The 11,012-nt window shown below is 37.8% G+C and overlaps 2 protein-coding genes across 4 annotated transcripts; one reads left to right on the top strand and one right to left on the bottom strand.

The window, feature by feature from the left end:
* The first annotated feature begins 250 nt into the window (after window positions 1-250).
* On the top strand, window positions 251-6,029 carry LOC144700584 (PITH domain protein (DUF1000)). Of its 3 annotated transcripts, XM_078572020.1 has the most exons (10): window positions 277-395; window positions 570-605; window positions 2,288-2,368; window positions 3,578-3,627; window positions 4,215-4,292; window positions 4,591-4,648; window positions 4,729-4,778; window positions 5,561-5,669; window positions 5,749-5,810; window positions 5,887-6,029. In XM_078572020.1, the coding sequence occupies exons 1-10, from the start codon at window positions 312-314 to the stop codon at window positions 5,924-5,926; spliced, it is 648 nt and encodes a 215-aa protein (XP_078428146.1). In that variant the 5' UTR covers window positions 277-311; the 3' UTR covers window positions 5,927-6,029. The 3 variants fall into 3 exon arrangements, with proteins under 3 accessions (XP_078428147.1, XP_078428146.1, XP_078428148.1); XM_078572021.1 differs by lacking the exon at window positions 570-605 and having other exon boundaries at window positions 251-395; XM_078572022.1 differs by lacking the exons at window positions 277-395; window positions 570-605 and adding an exon at window positions 1,422-1,886.
* On the bottom strand, window positions 5,657-10,099 carry LOC144700585 (uncharacterized). Its single transcript, XM_078572023.1, has 6 exons — window positions 9,943-10,099; window positions 9,736-9,843; window positions 8,163-8,330; window positions 7,205-7,315; window positions 6,031-6,094; window positions 5,657-5,824 (listed from the first exon to the last, which is right to left on the bottom strand). Exons 1-5 carry the CDS (start codon window positions 10,042-10,044, stop codon window positions 6,053-6,055), a joined length of 531 nt encoding a protein of 176 aa, XP_078428149.1. The 5' UTR covers window positions 10,045-10,099; the 3' UTR covers window positions 5,657-5,824; window positions 6,031-6,052.
* Between the last annotated feature and the right edge of the window lie 913 nt (window positions 10,100-11,012).

Here is an 11,012-nt window from a genome sequence, read left to right as displayed (position 1 = left end):
AATTTAATTTGCTCACAACAGTTTTCCACCTAAATTTTCTGAAATTTCTAAATTAATTGGAATGTCTAAGTTTAATTAAATTTCTGAATTTACTGAAATGCCCAAATTTACTGAAATGTCTATATGTACTAAAATTTCTAAATTTACTGAAATGTCTAAATTTTCTGAATTTTCTGAATTTACTGAATTTTCTGAAGTTTTGAAATTTAATTTACCGAGGGAAACGTCTAGAAGGTGACTTTGGGCGGAAACTATTAATACGCCGAAGCAAGAACGCCGCCTGCAGTCTGCGCTGGAAGGGAGAGAAGCGGATGGCGTGCAATCACGATCACAGCTGCGAGGACCACAACTGTTCGGCGAATTGGTCCCTCTACAAGCAGATCGACTTCTCCAAGGCACATTTCCTCTCTACAGTTCAATTTCGACCGCTGTTTTTTTGTTTTTATTCTTTCAAAACCTGCCGTTCTCTTTTCTGATCGTTCGCATTCGGATCAAACGTTTGCAGATTTTTCTATTTCAGAGTATCTTGTTGAGTTTGCTTTTGACTTTGAATGTATAATTTTCTACAGACAAGCAGATCGACTACTCCAAGGCATATTTCATCTGTAAAGTTCAATTTTTTCAAACCTGCCGTTCTCTTTTCAAATTTTTTGCATTCGGATGAAACGTTTGCAGATTTTTCTATTTCAGAGTATCGTGTAGAGTTTTAATTTTGACTTTTGAATGTGTAAGTTTGATTCTTTACATTCACGCAGATCGACTTCTCCGAGGCACATTTCATCTGTAGAGTTCAATTTTCGACCGCTGTTTGTTTTTTTTTTCTTTCAGACCTGCGGTTTTCTTTTCAAATTGTTTGAATTGGGATCAAAAGTTTGCAATTTGTTTCTATGTGCGAGCACGGTGCAGAGTTTAATTTTGACTTTTGATGTATAAGTTTGATTATTTACATTCAAGCAGATCGACTTCTCCAAGGCACATTTCATCTTTAGAATAGTTCAAAAAAAAAATCATCTTTAGAGTTTAATTTTGACGGTTATTTTTTGTTTCTCTAATTTTCGTACAAACCTGCCGTTCTCTTTTCATATTGTTTGCATTCGGTTTAAACATTTGCAGATTTTGCTATTCGATAGTATCGTAGAGTTTAATTTTGACTTTTGAATGTGTAGTTTTGAAATAAACATTACTTCTGTAGAGTTTAATTTTTACCGCTGTTTTTTGTTTTTATTCTTTCAAACTTGCCGTTCTCTTTCCAAGTTTTATGGATTCGGATCAGGTATTTGCAGATTTTGCTTCTGGAGATTATTGTATTGAGCTTAGTCTTCACTCTTGAAAGGATATTTTTGATTCTCTACAAGCAGATCGACTCTATAAGGCATATTTCGCCCATAAAGTTTAATTTTGACAGCTGTTTTTTTCCCTATAATAATTGTTCAAACCTGCCCCGGATCAATTGTTTTTTGATTTTGCTATTCGACAATATCGTCTAGGGCTTAATCTTGACTTTTGAAATGGTAATTTTTTTATCTACAAGCCCATTGACTTCTCCCGGACATTCCATTTATTATCTTGGCGTGGAATTTAATTTTGGATGTTGTTGTTTGATTCCCTTTGGTTCATTCCTAGCTGATGTTATCGTTTCATCCCTTTTGCATACGGATCGATTGCTTACAAATTTTTCTACTTCGGACTATCGATGGCTACCTCTGCTAATTCTGGGCCATTGGTGTTTTGATCTCGTTTTCCTGATAGGATATCATTAGAAAAATTTAACCAGATGGCTACTGGGGAAGTTCACGCCAATACAGTGAGAAATTACCAAAGATATGACGCATCTGTGCTACCTTTGCCGCTGTTTTTCCAGAGGGTTCTCTACTTTGTTTAATAGAGTTAATCATCTTCAATTTTGGATTACATTATGCGTCATATCTTCAGTCATTTCTTAGTTATTGTCTCTCTTCTGACTCGTGCATTCTACGTATCATATAACTTGTTCCTGATCGACTTTGGTTATGTTTACATTTCCAGAGATGCCGTGTAACTTAATTTAAGTTTATATTTGTGTTCTCTTCTTAACTCCCGTTTTTATCTTCTATTTTTGAAATTCCAATTCCGCTCCGAAAAAGTTTCTTACAAAATTGCTCATTTTTCCTTGACAATGGATAATTTATTTTTTGTCTAGTTTAATCGGATTCTCAGCATCTATATCATGCTCTTGAAAGTGTGCTGACTTTAACTTGTACTTATAGATGCTTTGAAAATTCTCACCTACTCCTTTGTGCTTTTTCAGGCAACTGCATTGAATGAGTCTATCGCGGGAAGCGTGAAGTTTGTGTTCAAGCCTTGGGAGAATCGCTTGAGCTCTGCAGAGGTACATCTGCTGCTATCTAAACTCAAAACATTTTCCCATGATTTGTTCTTAGCTTGTGAATCTGCTTCTCTTCTATACTTGATGATAAGAACCCATGAGTTCTTATCCTGGAATTGGGGGATAGAGGGGGAGAACCTGGCAGTAAGATCCTCGCCCAGAAATCAGAGGGAGGGAAGAATGTCGGAAAGATCATCTGTGGAGGGAGGTAGGGGCGGGAAGAACAATGCTTGAGATGGAGACATGAGAACCAAAAACTTCCATTTACTTCTTGGCTGTCTTATTTGGAGCGGGAATATATTTGGAGCGGAAAGTGATGAAAATACCCCTGGTGAATACTATGACAGAAATACCCTAGATCTAATGGGGATTGTATCAGTTAGCTTGTGATCTGTCCTTGCTTGCAATAAACTGATACGATCCTCAACCTATCTAGGATAGTCTCGTCATGTTAGCCCACAAGGGCATTGCAGTCATTTGGTCATTATATATTTCCTTTAAATAAGGATGCCCTCCCTTTAGGAGGGCTGCGAAGAAGAATGAAGTGAGATCTCATGTCTAAGGGCCCTCTCTCCCTCTACGATCCCTCTATGTAATCCTCTCTATATCATCGCGTCTTCAGACATCTCATCCTCGGTCGATCCCTGCCTCATCTGTTCGACCTCTCCTCAGATCATTCCCGTTTCTTATCTGTACCCAAGGGGAACCTCTCCTCTTCCTTGTCTAGCCCCCTCCTCGATACGAGCCTACGTTGGGCCTAGAACAGAATAGGGAGAATGGAAAAAATTGATATTCTTCCCCATATAGAGGAGGAATATAACCATATGTTCATTGTTCCATTAGGTTTGTAAGGCCCACTCTCATGCTCAATTTGGAAAGAGAGATATAGAGAGAAAATTTTCACTAACTGCATCATCTTTGATCATAACTATCCGCTGTAATGATAGATAAACGAAGATGGAATGCTAACCTGTTTTACGGATACTTCTGCTATCTTGGGATTCTTATCTATTATTGCGAGTAATTACATCCTAAGTTCTTTCTCTGGTTCTTCGTTGTTCTAGCTGTAGGACCCGTATGAAGGACTTCTTTCATTATTAAAAAGTGTTTCCATTTATCATTTACATTCATTTTTAGATTCCTAATCTGGAATTTTAGATGTCTTTCACTTTTTATCTCATTATATTTCTGTCTTGATTTTCCATGCGACAGGGTTATCTGGAAAGTAATGAGGGTGATCCCGAGTTACTGGTGTTCATTCCGTGAGTATTTTTCTTTCATATTCTTGGATTTTTTTTTCATCCTGCCATATTTTAGCTTTGAGGGATTCATAACCATATTTATGGGAAAAAATCAGAAATAATTTTAACTTCGATATTATGACGCTTGATAATCCATTAATAATTTTGACTGCTAGATGTTGGGGTATCGTTTGAAACACTTCTTTTATATAAGTGAAACAACCTTAACAAAGTTTTATCTCTAGTTGTAGCTTAAGACCAAATGATATAATACCCCATGTTTTTTTAACCATTACGAGTTCTTCAAAGAAAATATTAATTAAAAGAAAATGGGATATTTTTCGTTGTACATGCTTCTTTTCAATTTTTGAAATAAAACGGGAATAAATTAGTTTCCTCCAAGATCTAGGGTCTTCAACTTGAGACTAAATAACTTTAAAACCATAAATAATTTTTATCTGCGAGATTAAATGGTATCTTTTAAAGTTTTAGTTTCCACAGATGCAGCAGTCTTTAATAAATTCATGTTTAGCTTAAGCCGGAATAACTTTAAAACATCTTGTTTGCGGTGCATCCACATAATTGAACTTAAACTGAGGACATTGCAGATTTACCTCGGATGTCAAGATAAAGAGCATTTCGGTGGTTGGGGGTGCTGATGGGACAAGTCCTTCAAAAATGCGAGCGTAGGTCTTATTTTTTAGATTAATGTCCTTCTTAGATTACTTCCCTTCTTTTAATCGATATCTTCTCATTCTGTATTTACGCAGTAATCAGCATAGTCAAGATAAATGTACCATTTTATAAAAAAATTAAATCTAAAATTTGCTGATTGCCCTAACATTTTCACGTTCTCATCATCTAACTTTTATTTTTTTATTTGTGCTTGCAAGGTGTCCTTTTTTATTTTGTTTTTAGTCTGGGCCCATTTTTATCAACGTGGTTTTTATTTACCGATGCTGATTAATTCTTCAATATTTCCAGATTTATCAACCGCGATGGTATTGATTTTTCGGATGCGCAGACCATGCAACCAGTTCAGGTCAGTTACCTGGCCATGTTTGGGTGTTTTTTTTCGGTTATTAAATACATCATCTGACTTTAGCCCTAATTTTTCCTTAGGAATGGGATTTGGTAGAAAACATTCAAGGAATGCTGGAGTATGAAACGAGGTCTCACTATAACTTGACCTCCTTTCTCACTTTTACTTACTTTCTCTCTCCAAAATCTCTCTAAATCTTAACCTTCTAGCTAATATCTTTCACTTATTACTTAATCAACTTATTTTCATAAAGATTTTTTCGCTCCCTCTTTCAGTTATTCTTTAATCAATTTATTTTCATAAATCTTTTCTTGCTCTTCAGTCTCTCCCAATCTTAACCTTGCATTTCTCTCTTAATTATTTCTCTCTCTACAATATATATTGCATTATTTTCATCGATCTTTTCTCTCTTTCAATTATTTTTTAATAAATTTCTTCTCATAAATCTTTTCTCTCTTTATTATTTTTTGTATTCAATTTCTTTCCATAAAACTTTTTTCTTTCGCTCTCCATTTCTTTCTTTAACCAAATTCTTTTCAGAAATCCTTTCTCTTAGTTATTCTTTAATCAATTTCTTTTCAGAAATCCTTTCTCTCGCAGTTATTCTTTAATCAATTTCTTTTCAGAAATCCTTTCTCTCGTAGTTATTCTGTAATCAATTTCTTTTCAGAAATCCTTTTCGGAGAAAGATTTTCTTTCCATCTCTTTTAATCACTCTTTAATCAAATTCTTTTCTTAAAATATTTTCTATCTCTCCATGTGGATCCTAGTTTTCCCTCACTTCATTCAGCTGCTTCCTTTCTCGCTCTTGATTTCTCCTCTCTCTCTCTCTATCTTAACTCTTTTCATTTCTCACTCTTGACTTCTCTCTCTATCTCATGATTTACATTTATTTTCCGGAGTGGTTAACAGATATTCAAGGTTCCAAGGCGTAGGGAGCCTCACTCTCCACTTTCCCGACAATTTTGGCGCTGACACCACTCAAATATACTACATCGGCCTGCGCGGTGAAGCAACCCAAGTACTTTCTCTCTCTAAAAAATTAACATTTCAAACAAATAAACCCCAACTTCTCTAATTATCTTCTCCACCTTCCATAGCTGAAGAGAGACGCCGTGATAAACATTGTTTACGAGCTCATGCCCAATCCCTCCGACCACAAGTAAGCACAATTTCCTGCAAAACCCACTCTTATCTTTTAATTATCCTCTATACCCATAATTATCTCTTAATTGCAGGACACCAGCCGAGGCCTGGGGGTTATCCCATGTCGAGTGAGGTAAATAAAAAAAAACTATTCCTCTGTACATATAATGCATCAGAACCATATTTCCATGTAATGATGAACTTGGGTAGAACAGAAATTTTGGTTTTTTACTAACTTGTCTCTGCCACATTATCATCTTATTCGTACACCGTTTGTCCCCGTTTGCTCTTCTTGTGTACCTAAAAAGATATAAACGAAAGTCAGAGACTAATTCATAAAACTACATGTATGCCAAGTTTAGGGATGGTCCAATCATGTCCTGGGTTGGAGCAAATGGGCAGTTTTATACAATATTTATGAAAAATTCTTACATTTATGAAGGAATCATGTGGGAGAATAATTGAGGGTGCTGGTTCAGAACTAGGTATAAGCGTTTTGTTTGTTGAATTTTTTAAGTCATCAGTGGGCGATCCCACACAGGTCGCTCGTGTCCAGCTATAGTCTGGCAGTGGGGGAGGTTCGGGCGGTGGGCGATTTGAATTTCCGCCCCGAAATCGCCCACAGCCCGCCGCCCGCTGCTTCAGAGGACTATAGTTGGTTGCGGGTGCCTCGCATTGGTAGCGTCTGCTGAAGACCGAGAAAATCAGCCAAAGCATATGTTTATAACAGGTTTTGAACCTTCGACCTCGATGCACAGACATCAGCAACACACCGTGTGTATAGTTCCGGAGCGTCCCGGACGTGGACGATGGACGGGACGGGACGAATTTCGTCCCGTCCAACTTCCAGAGTAAGTTTAGCAGCGAAGAACGGCACGGTTTTTCGTCCAACGGTAAAAAATCATCCCGTCCAACCATACCGGGATGGTTTTTCGTCTCCTCCAGTCCTCTCGAGACGAACTTTCATCCCGAAATTTGTCCCGGACAAAAAAAACCCATTTTATAATTTTAATAAATTAATATAGATTTTTCCAAGTTTTTAAGGGAAATATGGAGGAGAGAATGCAAATCGACGTATGTACAATTAATTCTGGGCGTCAGTTTGCAAGCCCAAAAAATACAGGAACCTTGATGCAAATTGTCATAGCGAGGCCACGTGACGAGATCCTAACCGTCGGTTGTGAATCTGGCATTTTTTTCGTCCACATTCATCCGTCCATCGTTCCAGACCTCTGGACGGACGGTTTTTTCATCCCATGGGACGATGTCCGGTGGTCCCCGGGACGAAATTTCGTCCCAAAATTCGTCCGTAACCATGGACGGGACGATTTTTTTGTCCCGGGACGAAAAAATTGTCCCGTCTGTGTCCCTGAACTATAACCGCGTGACCATCTCTATTTATGTTCTCACCACTTTAAATCGGGCCTCTAAATTCGACACGCTGATGGGGCATTCCCCTTCCTCATCGTACTCCGCAAAGTCTCCGGTGGATAGATCGATCTCAAAAGCAGTTCCAGAGATCTACAGAATTAACCAAAATTAGTGTAATTGCCAAAATTATTATTCTCCTGTTTAAGAAATAATTGTTCTCTCCTGCAGTCCCCCTAACCTATGGGCCATGATTAATCAACTTATGTTTCTAAAATAAGCATAATAAATGAAATTATGTTTCCTGCTGCTACTTAATGTATGTGTATATTCTACTTAAGAAATGGATGAGATACAAATGGGGAAGTAACCTACTAAACAAACATAAAATGAAACTCTTATTTTAGAAATTAACGAATTTAAAAGCTGTCTCGGAGGTCAACGGACAGAATAAATACTATGCATGGTAAATAAAACTAAGTTTTCTCCTTCTGAAGGAGAAATGATCCCAAAAACAGCCTCAATTACCTCTCCTGGGCAAATAATAATTAAGTTATCCATAAACAGTATTATTCTACGAATAAAGAAATTGATTTATTTGAAAGGAACCGATTTAAGAAATTAATAAAGCGCAAACGGGGAAAGTAAATAAAGTTGCTAAGCATGAAGAACATATACAGCCCCTGAGAAACAAAAACAACAAAAGTGAGCAAATGAATAAATGTAAGGTTTATTTTCATACTTTGAGAAATAAATGATCTGAAAAGCAGTCTTGAAAAGAAGGATTGACAAAAAGCTAATATTTTTCTCATTTTTAAGAAATTAATGAAGCGCAAACGAGGAATATAAATAACAAACCAAAATAATAAATGAAACTATGCCCTGATGTCATGAGCACTACCCCAGAACTACCGATAGAACATCGAGTATCATAATAAATGAAACAGAGTTTTCTTCTTTTTGAGAAATTAAATCTCTCAAAGTCGAGAGCTTGACTTACGGATCTCGCCTTCCATCCATCTGCAAAGAGAAATCCAATGGGCTCAAATCCCCTGCATTCAAACACCATCAAAGGCGCCGCAGCCTGGGCCTCGCTTAAATCAAGAGTCAGTGGCTTTCCCTGGCCAGGAATCATAAGAACAGAACCTTCTCTTCCGCAGAATTTGCACTAAAACATTGGTCAAAGCTGACATCATTAGTTTGAACCATAGTTGATGAAGTAATATTTTTTGAAGAAAAAAAAGAAGACCACCCAAAACTGGTGATAAGCGTGATGCTATTAAGATATATAGACAATTCGTACACGTCGTGACCGAATGGGTCCTCCCCTGGGCTCCCCTCAAAACCAATGAAATTTAAACCATCAAGTAGAAAGTTACCCAATCCAACATCACAATATATTTTACTATATTTTAATGAGCTCCTACCAAGGAGCTTAATTTATTATATTTTACCCAATCCAACACCAAGGAGGCGTATGAATAACGCGGCACGTGCGAGCCAATGCACGTGTGATTTGAATTGAATAAAAGGAGGAAGAAGGTGGCCAAAAATAAAGGGTGGGAGCACCAGTCAAAGACTTAAAAAATATTCATTCTTGGAAGTTCCTCCAATAAAACTCCAAGGTTTAACGAGGGCTAAAAGGATTCATAGGAAAAAAAACGACCACTAATATGCCAGGAACAAAGTGAAGGACCAAGAACATTGCCAGTTTTTATCAAGCAACCATATTCCAATCCAAAAATAATTATCCCCCCTGACGAATATTGGAAAAAATGCAGCATTTAATGCAAGTCTTGATAATGGAAATTAGATATGGATAAGATGAGGTAAGCTCAACTTATCCATTTCCATCTTATTTCCAAAGTCCAAATTTCACTTCCGCATAAACTAACTACAAATTTCTCTTCCAAGGAGTACGGAGAATCACAAACCATCAACCCATTCTGTAAATCAGATGTAAATGATGAGAGCTTGAGAAAGAGGGTGTTCTTGGCGGAAATCTATTTCGGCAACAACTTACACGTTCTTCTCACGAACGAAAAGCTAAGTGAAATCTGAATTATTGCACTAATCGTATTTTAAAATGTCCAAAACAATGGAAGAAAACCTACAACTGGTCACTTCCTGCCGTTGAGAAGTGGGATAATGTTGATCAAAAAACATTTAGCATGCTCGAATCCAGAAAATTCAATCAGAAAAGTGCGATAAGAAACAGCAAAATACGATTCATAGAAAACTCATCACGATAAAGGCTACTCAATCGATCTGATCTTTTGATCCGAATCAGTCGGACAGGCTCGGAATTGCTGTATTCAGTGTCCACTTGATTCCAAATAAAACTCCGATGCAAAATAATCCTGCTCCATTTTATTATAAACGCTGCTTTAAACTGGTTATGTGTTATAGAAAAACATAAAAAACAATTAATACTCCTGCGGCAGTTCTTCACTGCAGAATGATTCGTTTGCTATTGCAAAAATCCATTACCTTCATCCAAACCACTCTTTTTCTTGAAATAAAAAAAACGGGTACACGGAGAAAAAACCCAATTCGATTGAACAACCGGTTACCTTTTGAACAAGATTAGCCGTGCCACGGCTGTTCGGCAGGGAAACCATTTCAGACAGCGTCAAGCAGGTCTCTTTCGGGGTAATTTCACCACAATTCTCACACTTGAGCTGAAGAACAACAAATAATTCGAGAAAACGGTGAGGAAGTCGAGCGTTGGCTCAAAATCCCCATACTTATAATCTCATCATAATCAACAACGAGGAGACCTTCATGAAGTAGCCGTAGCCTGGATCATCGCAGCCCTCCCGAGGCTGAAGATCTGTGAGATTCTCCAAGTCCGCCTTGAACGAAAGCAGGAAGATAGGCATTTCTTCTTTGCCTTGGGCTTTTCTCTAAACTCCAACCTTCACTCTTATATAATAAGAAGTTAAGAACTATAGTACATTATCGTCCCGTCCTATTTCCCAATTTTTAGAAGTTAGTCCGAATCATCCCGTCCATAGTTCGTCCCATCCCTAATATTTTTGTCCACGTCTCGTCCCATCTGAAAACCATCCCGTCTAAGACATTTTTGTCCTGACCCATGTCCAGGACGAAGCAGTGCATTAGGCCACTCTGAATTTGACACGTGGCGCAACACGTGTAGGGTTGGGAAGAAAATTTTTGTTTCTTCGCAAACATGCGAAAGAACGAACACAAACACGAACACGAACAGAAAAAATCGGACACGAACATGTTCGCAAACAGTTCGCGAACAGATGAACTGTTCGCGAACAGGTTAGATACCCAACGCATCCACGCCGGTTCCCACCCAGGCCCCCCCCCCCTCCCCCGTCAGAATCCCGTCTCGGTCGTGGCCTCCGGCAATCAAAACCGACAGTTCGTCGAGATCAATGCTAAGGACAACTGCAGACTTTTCATTGCTGGTGAGCCCCAGACCCAGAAACCCTAATTTTTTCATTGGAAAGAAAAACCTAAACTAAGATAAACCCTAATTTTGTGTCTTCTGTGGTTGACCCTTTAGGGAGAAGTGGTCTATTGTAGGGAAAGATGGCATTATTAAGCTAAGAAAGATTTCAAATGGCTGCTGTTCAAGCCACTGATTTTAATGGGGTGTCTAGAAACTGACTTGTTCCAGCACTAAGTCTCTTTGGTGTCCATTGCCAAACTATAATTATTATCTTCTTTGCTTAATACGCATGAAAGTAAATTTACATAAAAATTGGATCATTGATAGGTGTATTCGTAACACCCATTATATTTGAAGGGAAAACATTGGTTATGGTGTCTATTGACTTATTTATGTTAGTATTGTCAATGTTTTCTTTGCTTCAAA

The sequence above is a fragment of the Wolffia australiana genome, chromosome 3, assembly GCF_029677425.1.
Source record: "Wolffia australiana isolate 7733 chromosome 3, ASM2967742v1".
NCBI classification, from domain to species: Eukaryota; Viridiplantae; Streptophyta; class Magnoliopsida; order Alismatales; family Araceae; genus Wolffia; species Wolffia australiana.
The sequence above is the reverse complement of the archived record's forward strand: the minus strand, read 5'-3'. Positions and strand labels throughout refer to the sequence as shown.